At 38.8% G+C, this 23,741-nt stretch overlaps 2 protein-coding genes across 6 annotated transcripts in view; one reads left to right on the top strand and one right to left on the bottom strand.

Moving 5' to 3' along the window:
* Positions 1-17,920, bottom strand: part of LOC136260231 (5'-3' DNA helicase ZGRF1-like) — a 24,814-nt gene extending 6,894 nt beyond the window's left edge. For 3 of the 5 annotated variants that reach the window (XR_010703455.1, XM_066053897.1, XM_066053899.1), the window contains exons 1-25: positions 17,838-17,920; positions 17,596-17,640; positions 11,804-11,833; positions 11,687-11,752; positions 11,351-11,625; positions 7,282-7,717; positions 6,310-6,439; positions 5,116-5,204; positions 4,997-5,066; positions 4,903-4,946; positions 4,797-4,850; positions 3,901-4,052; positions 3,818-3,854; positions 2,833-2,917; positions 2,672-2,786; positions 2,590-2,621; positions 2,430-2,538; positions 2,032-2,128; positions 1,943-1,987; positions 1,822-1,894; positions 1,062-1,245; positions 472-549; positions 340-423; positions 144-192; positions 19-96 (exon numbers count right to left, since the gene is read on the bottom strand). Coding sequence is in view for 4 of the 5 variants with exons in the window: in XM_066053897.1 (XP_065909969.1) it covers positions 19-96; positions 144-192; positions 340-423; positions 472-549; positions 1,062-1,245; positions 1,822-1,894; positions 1,943-1,987; positions 2,032-2,128; positions 2,430-2,538; positions 2,590-2,621; positions 2,672-2,786; positions 2,833-2,917; positions 3,818-3,854; positions 3,901-4,052; positions 4,797-4,850; positions 4,903-4,946; positions 4,997-5,066; positions 5,116-5,204; positions 6,310-6,439; positions 7,282-7,717; positions 11,351-11,625; positions 11,687-11,752; positions 11,804-11,833; positions 17,596-17,640; positions 17,838-17,855 (2,475 nt within the window). In the remaining variant the exon portion in view is untranslated. Of the gene's footprint in view, positions 1-18; positions 97-143; positions 193-339; positions 424-471; positions 550-1,061; positions 1,246-1,821; positions 1,895-1,942; positions 1,988-2,031; positions 2,129-2,429; positions 2,539-2,589; positions 2,622-2,671; positions 2,787-2,832; positions 2,918-3,817; positions 3,855-3,900; positions 4,053-4,796; positions 4,851-4,902; positions 4,947-4,996; positions 5,067-5,114; positions 5,205-6,309; positions 6,440-7,281; positions 7,718-11,350; positions 11,626-11,686; positions 11,753-11,803; positions 11,834-17,595; positions 17,641-17,837 lie in introns of all 5 variants that reach the window. The other 2 variants (XM_066053898.1, XM_066053900.1) reach the window with 2 other exon arrangements.
* Positions 17,900-23,741, top strand: LOC136260240 (ubiquitin-conjugating enzyme E2 K-like). The gene is made up of 10 exons (XM_066053913.1): positions 17,900-18,010; positions 18,123-18,199; positions 18,249-18,345; positions 21,406-21,464; positions 21,518-21,600; positions 21,723-21,765; positions 21,819-21,875; positions 22,413-22,476; positions 22,544-22,614; positions 23,578-23,741. Exons 2-10 carry the CDS (start codon positions 18,134-18,136, stop codon positions 23,647-23,649), a joined length of 612 nt encoding a protein of 203 aa, XP_065909985.1. The 5' UTR covers positions 17,900-18,010; positions 18,123-18,133; the 3' UTR covers positions 23,650-23,741.

The raw sequence follows: 23,741 nt of genomic DNA, 5'->3' as shown, positions 1-23,741 counted from the left end.
TGATTACTAGCTACTCACATTAAACTGATGACTCTTCATCACATCAAACAAACACGCTGCACATGTTGCCCCAACAACCCTCACTTCTGACAGTCGCTATGGCAATGGTAATCATGACAACAATAGTACACAAACACTCACACCTTCTTATTAATGCCCATCTTGTGTTTCTTGATTGACTCAGCAACCAACCTGGTATATATGGAGAAGTCAGGTTTTAGAATTATACAGTGACCTTATTAAACAGGTGGTTCCATTAGGCAGGTCACTTTGCACACAAATGACACATTTAGGGATTTCAAGTTGGCCGACCTTATTCATCACGTAATACATACTCACTTCTTCTCTACACTGGTGAGGTCAGGTTGACGGTACATGTCTTGTAGTTCAGCCAATTCCTGGTCATCACCTGACATATGCACACTACAGAGGTTAACTGAGCCACTCCCACTCTGCCCTGCAACAACTCACCTGTATGGTAACACTGGCTTTGCTATCTTCTTCATACTACCAACCCTAATGAGATCAGTGTAGCCTAGCTCCAGTAACCTATAATGATAACAGGTGTGTAATGTCACCTTCTGTTTTATACTTACTATTATCCTTTTCATATTTTCACTTTTAATCAGCGCACACAAGGAGTAGTGTTTACAAAAGGAGTTATAGTTTTTTTTGTGGATGCACAACTATTATCATATGATGATTTCCATCATCTTTTCTAAGACTAAATAAGATTCAACTAAGACAAGAAACAAGAATATGGTTTCTGCCACTGCAACTTGCACTATAGCTATATACTAGTACAGTGAACCCTTGGTTATCTAAACCAATGTGTCTCAGGCAATGGTAAAAGTATTCAGACAACTGAAGCCCATACATTTATATACAGAGTTCTGTTGAAATACTCTAAATAGAACATACACTTGTATTCAAAATACTCTAATAGAACAGTCATTTCTAATTGATAAACGAGGGTATGGATAAATAATTGAGTGTCTCTGTACTATAAAAGATCAAGAGCAAATTATGGTATACATGTACTATTATTACAATACACATACCCCATAAGGACACGGTCCACAGCCACATTGGTGGCAGATGACACCAGCAGCTTCAAACAGGGTGTGTGACTGGAACTGGAAGAGGAGATGTGGCTGGTAGCTTGCTCCTCCAGTAGCGGGAACAGTTCAGTCAGAAAGATGACAATAACTGAGAGAAGATAACTCTTACCAGATCCAAACACACCTGAGGAAGGGAAATATAATGACAATAAACATTATGACCTAATTTAACAAGTGTGTGATTGTAAAAGTATTTAGCAAAGCAGCAATGATTTTTGATTACAGAGGAAGTTGGTCATGTGTACCATCCTGTATGACCAGCTTAATTTAGCTGACCATCAGTTATCTGAACCCCAGTTCTTAGGAAATAACAAAATAGCATTCAGATGTGAATTGTTTGGATAACTGAAGCCCATATATTTATATAACCTGTACAGAGCTCTGTTGAAATACTCTAATAGAACACACACCTGTACTCAAAAAAAATTTTAACAGAACGGTCATTCCTAAATGAGGGTCAGATAACTGAGGGTCTGCTGTACAGCAAAGCCATGTAGTGTTGGAGTGGCTGACAGAACATTTACTAGGGCTCAGGGACAAATAAGGCATACATGGTATTGATCTGTGGTGCCAACGTTGAATTTAATTTGTTCAATAGTTATTTGATACCATGAGATAATGACATGTGACCACCTCTTCTGTTAGGAATGAACAACCTATACCATATTGGGTATTATATGTAGTATAATAAAGCACTAACCATGTATCAAGGTGACAGGTGGTTGGTCCACAGTAAACATTCTAGCACAGCAACATAATGAGTGGTGCTGGTCCTGTACATTGTACCATAGGTGACTGCTCTATTAGAAGATTATATATACCTCATTGAGATGATATTGTTGTGATATTGTAGTGACCAGTGGTTCCTATTAGAGCAGATGTCACATGATGTCATCACCACACCACTTACTATCTCATTCCAGTGGAGGTGAGTATTGTTGCCATGGTTACTAGTCAGGAAAGGTGTGGTGAATTGTCCACTATTACTATGACAACCATCAAGAGAGCTACAACAAGTTACAAAACATGTAAAAAATTGGCAAAGTTGTACAGGCAAATGGAACATTATACTGTGCCATGCAATGAGAGAAGAACTTAAGATTTTGAGCGAACAGACAAGTATCCACCTCATAGAGGCATGTGAACTGTATTGGAAACACTATAATCTATCCATATTGAATTGAACCAGATAGAATTTGCCATGCTTGATGGCAAAGTATGGTTATTACTTGGGGTATGTTAAGACTTTTCAACTTTTGATAAACTATGTTGTCATGTGCTCACACAACATTACATTGATCCACTCACATGAGATGAGGTAGTAGAGGGAAGCTATTAGTACGAAGGTGTTCACACTGGTTGTCAAGACAACACAGCTCTGTGCTAACATTGGACAAGTGTAGGGCAACCACACGAACTACATGAAAGTTTAAAGAAATAAGTACAGCAAGTATTTCTATTTACTCACCCCCAGAGGGCCAGTTTGATGGGCTATATCCACTAGGGTGAGATCATGTGACATCACATGACAAATCACATGACATGCCCACCTAATGGGACACACCTCCAGGTGGAGACTGGATGTCGGACCATAAAAAGTACTCCTAGCAACAAAACTGTTAGTGGGTGTGAACTGTGCATCATGTGATACTATCCATAAGTCATCTAGAGGATCATGTGATCAATGGTAATGAAGTCATATTAATGATACCTTTGTTATAAGCTTTTGAAGACTCCTGACGGGGTAACACTAGGTAGAGCACTTGTGTGGCTGCTGCACCCCCAGTCTTCTTATACTAGGAGGGATATAAAATTGTAATAGTATTTAGGGATGATAGCTTAGTCTATGTCATGGTATAGAAATTGCATTGCACTATAGATATATACAGTGGAACCTCGAACTCCTTGAGACCAGGGTGGTCCATAAGTCTGAAAAGTCCTTATCTCTGAAACTGTGTATAAATAACCTATCAGTATTTTCAACTACAACAGTCACTACAGTAGAACCTCAATTATCCGAACAGTATAAATGACTGCTCTATTAGAGTATTTTCATCATTAGGTGAACATTTTATTAGAGTAAGCCATACGTTCTATTAGAGTAGTTGAACACAGCTCTGTATAATAATGAATTGGTCCAAACAAATTCACTTATCTCAACACTTTTATGATTGACCTGGCACACAGGTATTCAGATAGTGGAGGTCCTAATACGGTTAACTGAGAATCCGGATAAGTGGGGCCTGGATAACTGAGGTTCCACTGTATGGAGGTATATATCATCTATGATTGCATTGACCCTACCTTATAATAATAATAATAATACAAAGCCTGCTCATAATTTTAGTATAATAAGAAAGTAGATAAGTGCCATTATATTTCATATTTTTGAAAGCTAAAGTTATGGATGTGGGGCTTCTTTTGAGTAGTAAATTTTTGTGAAATTTGTGGATTGGCTGCTAGTATCTGTGAAAAATTTTCCTCGAAATTTGCAGCTCAATCAAAAACAGCATTGTTCGAGTATTATAAACACACAAACGATACTGAAGGAGTGAAAATATTTCCTCCTTGAAATTTTGGAAGGTGAACTTTTTACCCTAACCCACTACACAATGATATATCATGGCGTAAATAGTTACGTGGCATCCTCAACAATTACAGTTCATTTCCAATTACACTTCAATTCCGCAATTCACCTTATTGTGTGTAGTCATCTGAATGTGTTGAGATCTCCTGTATGGATCATATGGTCCTACCAGTCACACATCTAATCACTTACCCTATCAGCTCACAATCAGGATACACTTGGATCCCATTGGCTACACTGTAACCAATCAAATCACTGGTGGACTTGAGCTTGATCTGAGATGTGTGCTGGCCACCATGACAACTATTTGAAGATGACGTCACTTCATCAGCCCACTTGAAGAACTGTAACCATGACAACATGTACTGTTGATGGGAAATACAGTGTAGGGTGGTATACAGTTTAATTAGTGGCCCAACACTTGCAGTAGTGAGTTTAAAAAGCTTGAATTAAAACAAATCAGCACTGCAAAAAGATCACTTGTGTATATATGCACTACTACAGTATCTGATAAGAACAATCCCCTAAGTTCCCTACTACCAAACACATACAGTTTGGTCCCTCTATTATCCAAACTCATCAGGCCTTGAGTGCATACAGATAGGATACAGATACAAAGCCCATTTTATATACAGAGCCTTGCTCTAATAGAATGCACACTTTATACAAAATACTCTAATAGAACAGTCATTTCTCTACAGTTTGGATAATGGAATGTTCGATGGTTGATAATGGAGGGACCACTGTAACACTATATCACTACAATGTATTACTACAAGCTGAGGGTGTTATATGCAAACAAAATATTACAAGGGAAACATTGTAACACAATTTGAAATTCTGTAAATACTCCTCCAAAACAATAAATCGATTGATATAGTCAGAGTAGTATTCCAGTAGTAGCAAGATGCTTTAACATAGATTGTAAATTGTTTGGTAGATTTGATAAAGAAGTGCTAATCTCTCGGGTGCTTTTCCCAACACTGCTCACCAACCAACTTATAGCACAAATGGCTGGGCCTTGATGTTTAATAAGATACACCATACTAATTATTAATAAATACCACAATCATAGACCACTTCCTCACCTTACACTGATCACCAACTGCTATTGGTTGACTACAAGTATAGAACAATCGTCCCTAGCAACAAGTAATGATGATGTAATATGACATCACACTGGCTAATCATTACCTTGTTAGCACCCTCCTTTCTGACGGTCCTCAATTGTGCAGGTCCTATGGGGTGGGGCTGTGACCATGTGATACACTGAGCCACACATTCTCACCATGTTTGCAGCATGGTGCAGCATTATTGCTGGAAGACGTCTCTACTTCTGTAGTAGTCATGGTAACTGCAGTACCAAACTATTAGACTACACTGCACACATCACTACAACAACTAACCTCCAGCCAATCGTAGACCAGAACAATCCACCTTACTAATGATCTGATGCCAGCGATTGATGACATCGTAAACAATTAGGTTGATGTGTTCTAGGGAGCAAGTGTAAATGTTTCGGAGTTTTGTTTAGCACACAAGATCCTGACTTAGTTATTTATAGCCCATAATTGAAATGGCTGCATTCAATTAGGGTAATTAGAGCGTAGGTGTTTAGAGCATTTGAACAGAACTCATATCATACAGTATGACAGAACAAAGGTTTGTGTTTTCCACCAGTCTATGGCAGTATTGGTCAAATATAACAATGTGTCTTCAATGCAACATGATAACTTAATCCATTGGCTAATTATAACCAGCCTGTTTTGTGTAGCTTTTTACTTTGTTCTGCCTGCTACACACGGACAACAATATCACTATTTTCACATGGACACTCAAAAGTGACCAGGTTGAGTAACCCACTTTCAACCAGTTTCTGTTTACAAGCAATCATCACATGATGGTATTCTTCTATATAAGCACTTTATGCATTCACCAAAAACCACAACTTGCTTTTACTAGAGTTCAACCCTACTGCTTTGTTCGCTTACGACATTTTATGACTTCGAGGTTCAACCCGGGTTAAGAAGCTCATATGAATGTGTTGAATGGTTTAAAGTGACCATATGAAAAGGGTATAAATTAGTGAGCTAGCCTACCACCAATCTGCTTATTTGAACTGTTGGGGGCATGGTGCAAAAAATTAGTACAATTTTTTTTTTTTTTTAACATGACAACACAAACCAGATCAGGTGCACTACTGTGAATTGACATCTTGAACAAAGAAAAGAGCCCATGATGAGTCCATTGCACATACTGAAGACGTACCTGTCAGGATGAAATAATGTATAACAGTGAAAAAATCAAGCACATAGCCTTAGCCACGATAGAGATAATTATTATTGCAATACTTTTGTCCGGTGGGATCAGTCAGTAAGAAAATCCATTATTAAACTAAATAATAAAATTTTGTAGAAGCATTTTGAAGCTTGATTATACCTAACCAATACTGCCAAGGTGCTGTGAAGATATTGTGAGGTTGGATTCTGGTCAATACTGCTTTGTGTGGGGGAAGTGCAAATCTTCATGATCCTTATCAGTGCTATCATACTGTATAATATTGTGGTACTACTATCTATACACTTGGCTCCTAACACTCACCTGTTAGGGCTGCACACAAACAATCCCTGTATGCTGCTACACTTGGGAAACAGGAAGGAATTACATGATCCCGTAGGGGTGTGGCAGGAAGCTGATGACACTCCTCCAGTGATGGAATGACAATGGGTAACTATGGGACGGAAGTATACTGTAGTTATAAAGATGCGTAATATCAATTCAAATACTGAAAGGGAAGAAAAGTTACAAGTTTAAAATATTATTTTCCTTTCATCAAAAATTTTTAATCACCAAGACACAGGATAGTGTGTCTGGAGTGGCAGTGAGACAAACTAGTCTGTATTGTACAGGTAAATGTGTCGTATACAGTAGTAGCTCAAAACAGCACAGTACTGGTAACACTCTACAGTGGAAATTCCTTCAGATTCAAACACCTTACCTTCCTGTTTGGAGAAGTAAGAACATATTCACTTACCAATTTTAGTTCCTCGTAATCCTCAAACAATATTCGAGAAATCATAAGAATGATTGTCATGTCTAGATAGGGTAGTGTTTCCTGAAATTCATATTGGCCCTTCTGAATGGGAAACTCTCAAGTGTTAGGAAACACAACATTAGTATTTGAGTACTATCAAAATTGTCAATTTGATTATAAGATTTTTCCTGGGGGCAAGCATCCAGACTTACAAGCACTCTTCTATCTTAACATGTTGGATTACATTGAAAACATGAGGCATTATAATTAGTGGTTTGAAAGAAACAGAAGTGCTAGTTTATAGGGAGCATACAAATAAAATGAGAAGTGACAAAAAAAACCAAGCTGCAAAATCAAGTGGAGGCCAATAAATAGCTGCAATTTTATTTGGTGATAATGTACATTTCCCATTAACATAATTGCAGCCATGTTTTGGCCATCAGCTTTGATTTCCTTTTGAAAGCTACACCTTAGCTGTTTTTGGCAAGGAAACAATAACAAGACAATAAAGTACTTCAATAAAAATTTCTAGACTGTACCTTGTTCCCACTTTTTGGTGTAACCATAGCAACACTAGATGACACTTTCCTCTTCTTAGAACTCGCTGACTCATGGGGAAGTCCCTTATCACTGCTAATATAAGGAGAGTTAAACAATTCAATGTTTCTTCTGATGCTTTTAGGTCTTTGATCCTTCCTAATGATGTTACCATGACTACCAGTTTGTTGGATAGAAGGAGGGGCTGGTGGAAGTTGCCTAACTAACTCATCATCGTGGTAACCATTGGAATCTTGTTCATCCCAAAATATATTGTCACCCACAAATGAAATATTTTCCTTCTCATTAATAGGATCAGAGTCAAATGAAGTTAGCTGAGCATGGACTGGCTGGATATGATTGGCTGCATTACAAGGTACGTCCAGTGATCTACTTCTCTTCACATTAGATCTTACACCAAACATTGGGAATAGTGACCTGTGGATGGGGGAAATCAGTGATCTTCATTTTGACCTGTACATTACACCAACAAAAAGTTTCCCCCACCGCATCACATTGCTAGTCACTACAGTACAGCCAGAATAATTAATGATGTCACCAATAATGCTATTGTACAGTTTATAACAACAAGAGTTCATAATTACACAGAGGGTTATTATGATAAGAGATAAAAATTATTTGAGCAAGTAGCTAATTTTAGAAGGCAATACAGTACACCTGTGTGGCATGGGTTGTATAGATGCGAGGCCACTATCAAGTGGTTGGTATGGCAAAAGGTACAATACTTGCTATGTATTTGGTGCCATGCATACTCTAGATCTATGGGTTGTATATATTAGATGAGGCAGTGTGTCACAAACAAGGGATCAAGGCATGCTGTCGTACTCAGTGGGGGACATGACAAGCTTCTTCATAGGCAGTTCTAGGCAAGCCAACCCTTGAAAATTGTTATATTCTCTAAGAGCTGAGCTTCAAGAAGAGCTGAGGAAGCCACTGCAGACAAACCCCTTGCTTAGTTTCAGTTGCAAGTTTGAGGACGTGTGTAGACTATTGTGCACTTAACAGAAACACTGAGATTTCTGATACCAAGGATAGATGTGCTGTTGGAACTTGTAAAGGGAAACAGTTTTGTTCCATAGACTTGATGAAAGGCTATCATCAGGTTCAGATGGCTGACAATAGCAAGTGTAGGACTGCACTTACTAGTCACCTTGGATTCTCCCCAGCTACATTTCAATGCTTTACAAACGAAATTTATATTTAGATGACAATAGTGGTTTTAGCTACAATGGAGGACATATAGCTGATGTGAAGAAAGTGCTGTGTCACCTGTATGAGGCTGTACTGAGATTGAAACGCAGCAAGTGCAAGTTTGCTAAGCAGGAGATAAATATATCATACATCTGCTAGACATAACCAAATAAGTACAAATCCCAGTCTCTACATTTACAGATCATAAGAAGTATGCAACAATCAAATTTTGTCCTGGTGCAACTACTTGTATCATTCTACCTGTCATACAACACATATTAACTAAACACCAAAATGGGGATGGGATCTGGAAGTCCTCCATTTTTAGAGCATCTGGGAGTGACGATCACATGGCAGCCAGTCCAGAGGTAGACTCATACAGATTCGTGAGAGCAGCAGCTTTAGTGAACAGTGGCAGTTTCTTGTAAAATAAAGTTACTCTTGCTCCACCCATTCACCATCTGTTCACAACCAGCATTGTGAAACCACCAGTGACATGGAAATAAAAATTGCATAAAATAATTTTTGAATATAAATCTGGAGACAAAGCCTCTACTAAAAACTATCATCCGATCTCACTTCTTTGTGATAATTATATTTCTAGAAAAATTAATTTGACAAGACTATCAACTCAATTTTCAACTGCATTACACAATACCAATTTGGATTTCAAAGGAATACCTCAGCTAAATAACAACTACTTATCTACTTCAACCAGCTTATTACATCCATCTGATATATTTTACATTCAAACCTACGCCAATTTTACTACGTACTGCAAGATCTGCTAGCACAAAGCTCTGCCCTAAGACAGCCATTTTGAACTCATATTTTATCACTTACTCAGATTGTGAACTCTCTACCAATATTTGCCCTATTCCAATCATTAGAAGTAATCAAAGCAAAGTTGAAGAAATTTTTTGCAGAATCATTCAGCCAATTTTGACAACAACCTGTGTACATTTCATTACCTGTGTCCTTGTTCACACTGCTCAAGACTCCTGCATCAAGCAATTGTAATTTGTAGATAGTTGTAATTGTTTTTATAATAATATTATACCATTTTGGTAAGGAGGCAAAAATAGCCTGCACACCAAATCGTGTAACAGTTCTAATTGATGGTCCTTGCTAGACCCTCAGAATTGTACGTCCCCTGTGAACACCACAAGGTATTTGACGTAGTTTCATGCCAAGCTTTTGTGTCAGGTGGAAACAGGCAACATTTAAAATACAAAACTATATGATCCGTTTGAAACTATACAATCCCCAGGCTGCTGGCGTTGCTGTCTCCTGCTCAAACAGGATTTTTAATTCCTGGACTGGGACTGATCTATCACTGGGACGTTACAATTTTTACAAGTGAATTATTGTTTTTGTATTGCAATATAATAGTGTAGGGCTCCTGACTGACCACCCTGTGGGTATCAGTGCATGGCAACCCTAAGTCTAGACCCCTGTACTTATGTGTATTGTCTTATATAAAATAGGCCAATAAAATAAGACGTCTCTCATCACTTAGTACATGCCCTACAACAAAACATGGTTATAGTTAGCAAAACCGGTAACAGCCTGTATCCAGCCCTGGAGAACTTGTTTCAGTTGAGGTTTCAACGTATCTTGTATTTAGTAATCTCTGCAAAAATTTGGACCCCACCCTTTTGGGAAAAATAATACAGCTTGCAACCTCTTAAAGTTCACAGGTGAAAGTTCATACAAGTCTAACAAGAGAGCAGACAGTTGCAAGGACAGTGAGTTGACATTCTTGATTGATAAACCTGGGTAAGCAAATCTTGTACTTATGGCTGACAAAACCGGATACAACCATGTCGGTATAAAATCCTCCCAGTTGGTCGTCTTTTCATACTGCAATCTCAAGCAACTCTTCGAACAACTAGATGTTTGAGGATGCCTCCTAAGAACGGTCAAGGTACTAAACCTAAGCAACCTGAAGTCAAGAAAGGCGGAGATGCCAAGCCTATTGCTAAAGGCAGATCCGGAGATACCAAGCCTATTGCTAAAGGAGCAGGCGCAGATTTCGGGAAGAAAAAAGAAGGAAAACCAGCTGGTGATTCAGGAAAACCTCATGATAATGATTTTTGAACCTATCTAACACTACTGTATGCAGCACAAAGAGACGGCAAATTTTCCTTGGCTGCATAAATTCATGCCAAACTTAATTTTTGAAAACTGTAAATTTGTAGTCTATTGCTTTACAGAATTATAATGGTAATTTTGTAGTCTACTAAAAAAAGTTCTTACAGAACTATATGGTGGGAGGATCAAAACATGTACATGAAGAATATAATTATGTTAGGTCAACATGATCAAAAGGTATTCAATAACGCAAACTTTAAAATGCTACAGTCATGAGTTACTTAGCCTGGCTACATAACAATTTTATGATGGTTGTGTCACTCCAACTTAGATGCGTATAGCTACCGCAAGTGGCATTGCAATGACATAGTTACATGAACACTGTGACATCTCCACTTCAGTTGTTTACTTTCATCACTTTGTTCACATGCAAAGATTCAAACTAACTTTCAGTGCTGTATATGTACAAACCCACAGCTAGAAGCGAGAGTTCATATCATGACTTATGCCGTATGTAACTACAATTACAAGACAGTAAATGGTCATCTAATTCAATTGTGCCACTTTTCCTTTAAAATAGCACAGAACAGGCAACACCAAAAATAAATATCTATGTCTGTAAAGTGATTACCCAAATAATCACAAGTCTTCCTTTTTAATATCAACTTTGAAATGTGCCCAAATTACGTCACTACAACTTTGATAGGTCAAATTTCAGGTGACTTCCTGTATTGCAAAGATTCACAATTCTCTGTATCGACTCACCCTGATTGTGATGAGGGAGGTGTGGCAGTAACATCAAATGAAGTCACATGACTACTTGATTGGATCACATGATCACCAGGTGATGTCATCTTTAACAACTTGATGATGTCAACACCACTCCTCCTAGGGACCATGTGAGTGCTACTAGTCACATTCTTGTGATCACTGCTGGTAGATACCACATGAACTGGTGTGGTTGGAGCCCTTCTCACATCCTCCAGTTGATCAACATCAATGATGTACCGGTCACTCTCCAATTCCTGTCCTGCCTCCACCTATGTGCAGGTGATTACAGCCACACCCCTCTCTCAACTACACCCTTCTTTAATGGCTCACCTGACTGGATCTAATATATAGTGTGTCCAAGTGATCATGTGATCCGCTTGCATCTAGTAAGGTAGCCTAGACCACACTTCTAATTAACACATACCATTACATCATCATCATCATCACCTTTGATTGGTATACTCGTAATATCCCATCCTATAGGATGAGCATTACATGTGTAACTTAATATGATAGTGGACTATTCAAATAAATTTTAAAGGCTATTGGTAAAACTTGGAATTACGGAGCGGGATTCCACACCCATTAATTTTATCATGCTAGGCATATATATGAGTCTTTGGCATGGTGCATCGAGCTGGAATCAATAAAGACATGCTGGAATGAACAGAGGTCAATACTTCATTAGTACATAAACACAGATTACTGGTAGAGAAATAGTTACCATATTAGAAATGGCTGACAACTAAACTAAGGAGACATAGTAGCAGAAGAAACTGACCAGTGGCAATTAAATTTGTGAAGCAATTTGCTCAAGGATTTACTGCCCGCCATGCTCTCCACTTACACTTAGCTAACTACCAGGTAAACTCTTGCCTCTCAGCACGAATAAGGCGGAGTTGGTAAGCAATACATTAGCTCGGTTAAAAGTCCTGTAATGCTGGCATGTGTACAGCAACAATTCAGTGATGAGAAGCATAGAAGAACAGGGCTGCCATTCTTGCTATCATGTATTCACTGGATTTTTCTGTGGCACTTAGCGATTTAGCCAGGACTTTGCCAAGGGAGCACTTACAGTCTCGTTAATAAACACACCATGACTAGAATAGCATAACAGTCACCAGTTTCCTGTCTGGTTTGTTTGCTGCGAGGTCCTCTGCTTGTTGTTGTCATCCACTTTTAACAGGATACTGTTTTACTGTAATGTAATACACAAGAATGTAGATACTGCTAGATACAAACGTATATACTCTGCCGATACATCATGCTAAGACTCAATTATATGAATCACGTGATGAAATTGATAGGAGCGGACTTCAGCGTTCTACCAATAGCCATTTTTAAAGCTTGTGAAACAAGTTGATGCGCTACTTTTAAACACCAGACACCTCTTGCAATTTACATCATCCCTTCAGGATTAATCAGCTATATATGAATTTAGAAATGGTGCTATTAATTAACAATATAAGTACTGTCAAAAGCTCATAATACATATTGAGGAGAGTATCCTACTCTCTGTAGAAGGGCGTATTGTGAAGTTATGACGTAACAACAAGGTGTTGTGGTTTGTGACGTACAAGCAGCCATAAAAGTGCAAAAACCATTGGCACTGTTTCACACTTGTGACACTCGGGGTAGTCATATTCGCAAATGTCCTAACAAGAAATACCTACAAAGCAGTCTGAACCTATGAAGGAACGATTGTAGTTTAGAGAGAAATGCTTAGAGCTGGAGTTAATTTGGTTGCTAGCGATGTTATTAGGCACGCCTTTAATCAATATCATGTTCAACTAATGACATCATTAATTATACAAAGTAAAACAGGCGAACTCAGAAGTGCTACGTCATAACTTCACGATACATCCTTCTACAAGGGGTACATGAGAGTAGGATACTCTAAGAAGCAGTGTTGGGCAAGTTACTTTGTAAAAGTAACTAGTTACACATTACATATTACTTACAACAGAACTATTTAGTTACAGTTACATATTACCAATAAAATAAAGTAACTGTAATAATATTACATATTATATTACTTTGTGTCCACAGCCTTAAGCTGTCACGTGTGAAACTACCACCTTATCATGTGACATGATTGCGTTGTTGGACAAAGTGCAAATCTTGGTTATAAGTAAGAAGCTAGTGAATAAGCTTCATTCAGTAGGCCTTCTCAGAAGATTACTAATGAGATTAGTAACTTCGTTACTTTTAATAATAATATTAGACTCGTTACAGTAATTATTTTACTTAGATAACGCATTACATTTGTAAGTAAAGTATCTTGCATTATATTACCTGTTTTTATAGCGTATTTCGTTATATTACTTTATTACAACAAAAGTAATAATATTATGTAACGCGTTACATAAGTAACGTGTTACTCCCAACACTGCTAAGAAGTATATATAAACTCTTGGTACTGTATATTAGGGTTTCCCAACAATATATCACCCAAAAACAGCTCAACTTTCCTTTATAACAGCTGCATTGGTCAGGCTTAGCCAAGCCCATAACTGTATTCAAAGCGACCCCCAAAAAACTTCTATTTAACAGAATTATATGCTGACTGACTGATTAACTAACTAACTGATGCCCTCCAGCCAAACATAACTTGACAATGGAGGTTTAATTTCTTCACCATTCGATGGCGCTTCGTCCAGGGGACTTTGTAAAATGCGGAATATGGAATAGCGGAATAAGCAAAACTTACCTTCTGCAAATTATGCAAATAGTTACATACTCATACTTTAGTTACCTTGCAACAGCTCTGCATGGCATGCCACAGCGATGGATAAACAGCAGCTGGAAGAGCATTAATAGGATGAGCACACAATCAATCTTCCTAGAACTAATCCTCCTAGAACGATTTACCTTTGCTAAACGTAATTACCCACACTCCTTATTTGATATTGCTATAAAACTAAGGCCTAGTTCTATTCTTAAGACAAACTAGCTGGCCTTCACGCTCATCAGACCAAATTTATTAGAGTCACACTATCAAGTAAGTTTAGCAAAGGTAAATCGCAGTCAGGGATGATTCATTGTGTGCTCATCCTATTTAATGCTCGCCCAGCAGCTGTTTATCCATCACCATGGTATGCCATGTAAAGCTGTTACAAGGTAAATGATTACTATATACATAATCTGCAGAAGATAACTTTTGCTTATTCTGTTATTCCGTATTCTGTATTTTACAAATTCCCTTCATCCAGAGATATGCCTTTTCACCAACCGTAGTTAGTATGTACGGTACAATACATGCCCCTTTGTCCTCCTTTGTGGTTTTGCTGACAATGCAAGGTGTCAATTTGTGACAGTGCAATATGGCTTCCACCTGACTAGCTATCATGCTCATTGCCTGTATTTTCCATAGTGACTGGATAGCTCACAGAGAAGCTGCTTGTACTAAGTAATGGGTGGAATATATACTTCAGTCTATATATTATGAAGTATGGAGATTAAATGGGTATTAGTATATCTGTAGGTATAGACAACCTCTCTTGTTCTGTACTGTTTAGCACTACTTTTTTTCCATTGATCCTCGATCCAACTTAAAATTGTTGGTATACAAGTAAGCATGCATGCACTTCTTATCATACTTCATAACCCTTCATATCAAGGCTGATTCACCATTGCACTTTTATAATGACTCAACACAATGACTGCAATATTAGAGAGGAATGGTGACTGTTCTATTAGAGTATCTCATCATATCACACAGCTAACAAGAGTTCATATTGAGTGTTTATGATGGCAACGCTGCAGGTACCAGTTCATAAATTACAAACAACAAAAGAAGTTGACAAATACAAAGCATGCTTGTAGAAATAACACACATAATTATTTTTTAATGAAGAGATTATAATTTTTGTGCACTTAAGGCTTTGGGTTAGGCACTTAATAAAAGGTTATTATTTTTCGATGCGCAATAATGGATGATGTTATCATATAGCCTAAATATTTTGGGGGGTAAATTTTCAAGGTTGAACAATGTTGCACTCCCAAAATGTATTAGACTATATGGAGGTCTACTGGTAACCCCCAAAACCACTAAATCAACAAAAAATCCCCCCCCCCCCCCCCCCCCCTCGAAATATTCAGGCTATACGGTATATTGGCGCACGTGTCACGAAACTAGAAATTACCTCGTGCAGGTGTTAGTGAGAAGGTTGTTAATTTCAAAGCGCTGTATAACCACACAACACTAGCAGAGGAATCATACAAAGTGAGTGTTAATTGACTTTAGTCAAGGCGATAGCAACAAAGATAAGTGGTGCGGGAGTTTGTAAAAGGCGAAATAAGGAATAGCGGAATAACGGAATAACTCGCATCACAACGAATGGGCATTTATATGGCTTATGCAATGTTAGGGTGATTGTACTGTTACAGCTGTGAACTCATCCCTCGTAGATATCCTTACAATGTAGGGTGATTGCGTGTACTGTTACAGTTGTGAACTACACTGCTTCGTCGCTCATAGCCGTCCTAGCGAAGTGATTACTATACGCTCTTACTACTACTGTATGTAGCTAAGTATCATTGTGCTAGCACAGCTAGAATATACAGTAGTTAGCTATTAGTTTCGTTTTAAGTCTTCATCCTTCCAGTGGAGGGATGAAACGAAACTGCTGTCACACCCCCTTTTGCTCGCGACATTGGTACCATACTTTACATACAGTAGTAGCTAGTAAGAGCTATAATCAAATGTAATTTTGCACTTCGTAAGCGGGTACTGTATGTTAAGTATGGTACCAACGTCATGAGCAAAGGGGGCGTGACAGTCGTTTCGTTTCATCCCTCCACTGGAAGGATGAAGACTCGAAAACGAAACTAATAGCTAACTACTGTATATTCTAGCTTAGCTACATACAGTAGTAGTAAGAGCGTATAGTAATCATTTCGCTAGGACATCTATGAGTGACGAAGCAGTGTAGTTCACAGCTGTAACAGTACACGCAATCACCCTACATTTGTAAGGATATCTACGAGGGATGAGTTCACAGCTGTAACAGTACAATCACCCTAACATTGCATAAGCCATATAAATGCCCATTCGTTGTGATGCGAGTTATTCCGTTATTCCGCTATTCCTTATTCCGTCTTTTACAAACTCCCAAGTGGCGCATATGCCAAAATAAGTCCAGCAATATGTGATTAGCGCTACTGCTTAATGTGGTTATTATACATCAAAAAATAGCAGCTGTCAGCCAATTAGTACTAATTATTTATGGCAGTGTCAATGGGTGGTTATATTATCTAGGTCCTGTCGTGAAGACTTTGTGGGAAAACTGACAAGAGGCTGGTTAGTTATCGTATCTTTCGAGGATAATGGCGATTATTTCTGCTACGGAAATACCGTAAGTCCACTGCCATGTTGCTACAATTGGATAACAACTTAATTCGTTCGTGAGGACCTTAAGTAATAGCTTATTAATGCTAAACATTACGATGTGGCTTCCTATGAAACCTGGTTTTTGATGAATAGCAATTAACAGTTTCGCTGCTTAGTGCCTGCATTTCTGTACAAGCGCTTCCCTTCTTGAGTGTATTGCTGCTTATGGTATGACTCTGTACGTTAATATATCATGTAATATTAGTGTGTTCTTCCGTGCGAAATGGTTAAAGCAGAACTATAAACAAAAGTGCCTACAAAATTATTTATCGGATAACCCGTAACCATAAGATTTTGCAACTTTTTTGCACCCAGCATTAGCTCTATAGGGCTGGGGGATAGTATGTGCATATCGGAATAGTATCACTATCGGTATCGCCTATATCACTTGAAAATTTACTATCGGACAGTAATTAACAAGTAAAATACTTTAAAATATCTGCAAAATACTTTAAAATAATAAACTTTTTGGAACAAGAATCAGCCTAAAAGGCTGTTTAATATCTTATGCAAAATACATGCATGGGTACATCCCTCCTTTAAACTCTCTTTGAAGGCAACTAATAGGAAATAGGCGAATTATCACTATCGCTTTACTATCGTCTATCGTAAACAGTGTCTTGATATCATTCGGACAGTGAAAATTTCACTATCGCTCAGCCCTACTCTCTGGTTTTCCTCGCAAAGCCTTATAGTCGAGGCAGGGAATATTAATCTGGACCAAATGTATTACATTACTCAAATCTCATGTGGCCAGACACATAGGTTTGGGGCTTCCCCCCACCAAAACTACCAAGAAAAAGTGTTCTAGCCATATGTGAGACTATAGCTACACACACACCCTCACCTTCCATGTTTTGTGTTTCTTGGTCTTCTGGTGAGTGTACAACACCTGTGTGGTCACGTGAGGTAGTGAACAATCAGTACCAACAACTGCACAAGTAAATTACTCAGCAACAGCAGCAGAAGCTTGCACAGACTTCGCTGCGATAATTATTTAGCGCACAGACGTGAATATGAAGCATAAGTACATATGTAAGAATATGTAAGCGTTTACTTCACTTGCACACATTTGTTTACACACTTCACCTTATATTGTGCTAGCATCGGTCCGACTCAACTTGAAACAGGGCGCCTACATCACGTGCACTAACAATTCTTATTAAAGCGCACCAGTCTATTATATTACGTCACTAAAATTCCTTTACAATGCGCAGCAACAAGCAGGCGAGGAGTGGAATAGTGCACTAGGTATAGTCACGGTGAGTGCTAGTATCGTGCTGTGTTCGGGAAGGGGTCTCCCGTGTGCTGTTATCCCGTATAAACAAGGTATTACACGGTCCCGTTACACTGCTCGCTTGTGTCCACCCCTAGGATTAGCGGCCATGTCAGGGGGTATATCAATACAACGAGTCAAGAGAGAGTTTAGGGAGATCATCTCCAGTGAAGAGGTACAAGAGCTGGTGAGTTGTTCACGTGAGACAACAGTGCTTGTTTTAGGCGGCCAAGTGTGCCATCAAGATAGAGCTAGTTGATGATAAGGACTACACCAAGCTAAAGGGGACTATAGCAGGACCACCTGATACTCCATTTGTTGGTTAGTGTAGCCATACATCTGTGTGTATAGTAAGTTACCATATTAGACTAGTGACCTAATTTGTGTGACCCTCTCAAAGGGGTGCACTGGCCAGACGTTGATCTGCGACTACAGTCAGACTAAAAAAGTCGCACCTCAAGGCCGCTAAATCTGTGCCAAGTCAATGGTCAAGGACAGTGATGTACCCAGATTCAGAATAGTGGTGGCTACAAGAGACAGGGTTGAGTCCAGAAATGTTTTGTGGGGCCTTAACTTGTGTATGTCTAAGGTGAATCTGTAGTGTTTGGTGAGAGGTAGTGGTGGCTATTTTATTTGAGTGATGGTCGGACCGATCACTGTGGGCACATCCCTGCAAGGAAAAAATGTGAAGCCCACAAGCAAAAGTATAAACATTTGTCACTAGTACCTATTCACACCAGAGGAGGTTGGTCACGCGTCATAATCCTACGACACGAAATTATGTAACCAAGCATTGTTCTATGTGTTGAGGCTTGTTGAGCAGCTAGGAAAGCAGCGCATTGTACTGAGAAGGCTTGTAATACAACTGGGATGCTCTGGTATGGATATACAATCCGTCCTTTAGAATATTAAAAGGCGTGAAGGTTGGATTAGTTCAACCCTTCCTTTGAGATCACGAGATGAATGATGACGCGTGACCAACTTCCTCTGTATTCACACTATCCTCTAACCTAGATACAGCATGGCATGGTAGTTTGGAATAAATTGCAGTATGAATTGATTATGCTGGGCCTAGCAAGACGAGGTGGGCTGGCACAGGTTGGCCTGGACTAGGATGCAATACGACCAGGTTAACAATAATGATTTGGTTTTGTTGGACCTCTTTAAAATGTTCTACAATGTGGCGACAATGTACCGTGCTTCTGGCAGACTATTCGACAGTTGCGCTCTGGTGATATCGATGCTTTGGTGTTCCCAGGAAATGGACCACTCACACAGTGGCCTAAACATTATATGTCTTAGTTATTTTATTCTAGACCTATTTATTAACCGTCTAAATATAATCAAAGGCCTGTTAATTTTTGTGCACTTGTTTAGGCTCATTATTATTCAGCACGCACACTATTGAGTATGTTTCAGATGCAATAATGTGAACAATAGCCAACCCGAGTTTAATAGCCCGACACTCTTCCCAACCCAGGTAGTGTGAACGGTGAGGGTGTAAAAGTCACAACAAAATTTTTCCTTAAATACAGTGTGTTATTGGGATGTACAGAGATTATAATAGTTCTCAATTTTAAAATGGAAGTCAGATATTCAACAATTTCTATCAATCAAATCATTTCTTTTAAACTTCAATATATAATCGAGACTAAAATTTTGTGCACGTAATTTTGGTTTTAATATTGTAGTGCAAGAACTAATGTTTGTATGAGTAGTCTCCTCACATGCTTTTGTGATGCAGGGTGAATTTATTTGTTACCTCCACCCCAGGTGGTATAATATTATCACCTGAACTTGTAATTTGTCACCAGATCCCTTTATACTTCAAGCAATAGTGTTAGTTACCTCACACCAAGAGCCTAGTAATAGTTGTGCTAATACTTGCTCACAAATACTCTTCTGGCCTTGCTATTTGTATCACCAGATGGTCTAAAATACCAACCTTGTGTTCCTTGTTATTGACTACAGCATGTTGTACAAGCAAAAGCTCATAATATCCCCTTGGTACAAACTATCATTTTTGTCTGTCCTTAATGATTTACTGTGTGGCCTGTTGTTGTATCTGTCAATCACAGAATCGAAGAGGGAATAAGGTGATCAATGAACTCCCTATAACTGATAGTGCCTATAACTTATAGTGTTGTGTTGCCATCTGATTGGCCTTATGTCAGAACGCTCCTTCTGTATTAGTGTACACAAATCAGGAAATTTGTGAATTGCATATACTATCCATACTCTAAGTGAACAAAAAATTATAGCGACTCACTGGATGCATTAAAGATGGTCTCTTCTAAATCAAAAGCTCATCCTGAGCAAGACGGTTAACAGTTGGGAGAGGCTTCAACAGTAAGGTTGTTATGCTGATTGCTAAGGCATGATCAAAGCCACCTTCTTTACAACCAATTTTCTTACAAAATTATAGGGTCTCAAGGGGCTTGGCTGGCTGGCATGTTATTAATATCCCAATAGAGTTACTCCAGCAACCTAAACCTTCGATATTGTTTACCTGTTAAGGGGCTACTTTTTTACATTTTGTCTGCAGACTTCATGACATTAGACGTCCCATTGTATTATAAATGTGACCCAGTCTGGGAAAACCGGGCTTATCGCCAATTTAAAAGTATCGAGAAACGCCGGTTTTAAGTATTTAGTGTGTTATAGCTCGCCAATGGTTGAAGCTATGTGTGCCAAATTTTCACACGTTTTATACCAATTCCTTACCTTTCAGAGCATCCACTGTGCAAGTAGCCAACAACTAAGTTTCCCGCCATTTTAGATAGTTTTTAAACCGAGGTTGACTGTATCAGGTGAGCTGCAAATTGGGTGGGAGGCAGGCAGGCAAGATGGTGTTCAAAAATTGAAAAGGAAGGCCAAGGGATGAATTAAGCCAAGTTTTGGGCCATTGAGGTCTCAAAACTGGCTAAAATGAAAGGAAATTCACAGCAGAGGTACTTATTCAACACCACAGAGCTGTACAACCACATACAGTCATCCCCAGGCTGACCAGAGCTCCATTAAGGCCCCACACCACACGTACGGATCGCCACTGGGCATGAGAAAAGCAGCCAGCAAAACCAGACCACTGAAGTCTAGCTGATTTTGATTGTGGAATTAGATAGTTTATTCATGTAGCTTCGTGTCCTGGGTTAAAAATCGAACCTGCTGACATGGGCGATAAGACCGGTTTTCTCAGACTGGGTCACAAATTTCTATATATATTTTGCAAACACAAATTTCACTATAGTGGCATCTGAAAGATGGAGTTCCATTGTGCAGTGGTCTACTGTACTGGTATTACATAGTTTAAGAGTTGTCCGGTCTGTGTACTGTGTATTGCATCATGTGATTGCATGAGCCACTCCCCTTTTGTCCTTGCAGGAGGTACCTATCACCTAAACATCGAGATACCAGCTAGCTATCCTTTTAATCCTCCTAAAGTGAGTGTATGTGTGTGGTCACAATGACCACATCATATGCTTCACCCGTACAGGTCAACTTTATCACTAAAATATGGCACCCTAATATCAGTTCTGTAACTGGAGCAATTTGTTTGGATATATTACGAGACCAGTGGTGAGTGTGTAGGTGACGTGTGAGTATGTGATGTCCATGTGTGTGTAATGTACATGTGCATGTTTGTGTTCATTACGGTATCTGTGTAGTGTGTATGCATGACATAGTCTAATACATTACAGGGCTGCAGCAATGACACTGAGAACAGTACTACTATCCATACAGGTTAGCCCACCCCTTTCATGTCACATGATCACCCAGCCACACCCTCCCTTCAGGCACTACTACAGGCTGCAGAACCAGATGATCCACAGGATGCAGTAGTTGCTCAACAGGTGACTTGTCCACCTTCCTTGAATGTTCCTGTACATAGTGAAAATGTCAATATTTCTTTCGAGTGCTGTAGGAGGGGATACCAATGTTATTTGAACTGTTTGTAGCACTTGGCTGACCAATTTGATCAAATGACTTATAACAGTTGCTATATATATAGTTTTTTTTATGTAGTCATGAAAGCCTCTGCAGTGTTGACTTTCAAAATGACTAGCCAGTTTGTAAATGGGGGGATTTTATGGTATGATAAGAGCACTATAGACTGACTGCATTCCTTTAGCCAGGTCTGACATAATGTCAGGACCAACTAAAATTTTTATCATGAGGTGCTGCATGTGTGCGAGTTTTCATAAGTCGAATGTTTTTGTGGTTAAGTGAGAGTAGCCATCCCCAACGATAAAATAATAATTTCAGGCCTATAGGAGGTGGATCTTCTCTATAACATTCACCTTGGGCAAAAGAGTTTGCTTGCTGTAACATAATTGTTTTAGAGACATATTACAACCAAGAACTTTACTCCCAATTAATTGCTATCACAGTATAAAGAAGCCCCAGAGCTATACCGTAAGACTGCGAGACATTGGGCACACATCTATGCTGGAGGTGAGTATTATTTTGACAGTGTGCTCTTGTTACAGTGTGTACGGTCCTCCCTGTTACATGTACACAGCTCCAGTCGATAGTAGTACATTTGAATTAGAAGGGAAGATCAAGCAAGTTGTTATGATGGGATTCTCTGAGGTGATTAGCTTGTCTTGTGTTATTGTGTGTGAAGTAGTACCCTCGTATTCATTATGTATACGTATACAACTTGCACATAAATATGTGTGACCAGATTTGGGGAACTTAATCAAAAACCAGTAGTCTTCTTCACTGCAGATCTCAATTGTAATTTTTTTTAGAGAAGGCCTTTTCATGTCAGGTGGTCTTAGAAAGCTGTGACTGATGTAGCTGGTGTTAGTTGTGAAGTACAGAATTGCTTTGTTTTGGCTTCAATTCCAAGTTAGAGAAAAGATATACGAGACCTTTTGTGTGACCCCTATCATTGACAAAAATTGATAAGTAAAGACCTTGCACCTACAGGAAATAAGGCTAATTTTTTTTTTTTTGCTCAATATAATGTACTACATAACACTGGACTAGCCTCTAATGCATGATGACTTGTAAATAAAGGTTGACAAATAATATGCAACTGTCAATATTCCTCTGAGGTATATAATTCATTAAGTTCATACGGTATATTATGCAGTGCTAGGTATAATAATCAGAATTTGGTCAACTAAAAGGAAGGATATTTTTGGTCTAGGTTATGGCTTCCCATTGAACAAGAGGGTGTCACTCCAATAGCCACTGTACTACGATCTGCGACTGCAGTCAAAGAACAAGATCGATTTTACATGAAGGACAATGGTCAAACTGTTTTCTCAGCACGCTCAAAGCTTCACGACTAGTAGTGTATGAAAATATAGCGAAAATGAACAGAATTAGGTGAATGGTCAAGACAAATTTTCGACAAAAGTCAAACGGTCAAAGTCGATCTTGATTGGCTTTGACTAGTCACAGATCATAGTACAACGTCTATTTGAGTGACACCCCCTTGATTGAAGTTGTCCCATACATTTCTCCAACCTTCAGACTGTTATTTCTAGTGCTGTCAATGTTGTTTCTTGTAATATATTACACTATCACATGTCGTTACTACAGCAAGAGGCCTGTACAGCATTATCTATTCATTCTTGGAATGTTCAGAGAGCAGTGGAGAGTATGTTGAGCTGACCGGCGTTACCTTGGGAACATGCCAGTAGTTCTAATGTATTTGGTTTGTATCAATTTTAATTTTGGTTTTAAATATAAAATGCATTGCCTTA

This window comes from Dysidea avara, chromosome 7, assembly GCF_963678975.1.
Source record: "Dysidea avara chromosome 7, odDysAvar1.4, whole genome shotgun sequence".
NCBI lineage: Eukaryota > Metazoa > Porifera > Demospongiae > Dictyoceratida > Dysideidae > Dysidea > Dysidea avara.
Note: the sequence above shows the minus strand (reverse complement) of the source record. Positions and strands in the feature narration are given on the sequence as shown.

Coding starts and splice junctions, on each gene's coding strand:
- LOC136260240 (XM_066053913.1), top strand. CDS start 18,134: ATGTCAGGGGGTATATCAATACAACGAGTCAAGAGAGAGTTTAGGGAG. Junction 21,465..21,517: donor ATCCTTTTAATCCTCCTAAA/GTGAGTGTATGT, acceptor TCACCCGTACAG/GTCAACTTTATCACTAAAAT. Junction 21,601..21,722: donor GATATATTACGAGACCAGTG/GTGAGTGTGTAG, acceptor AATACATTACAG/GGCTGCAGCAATGACACTGA.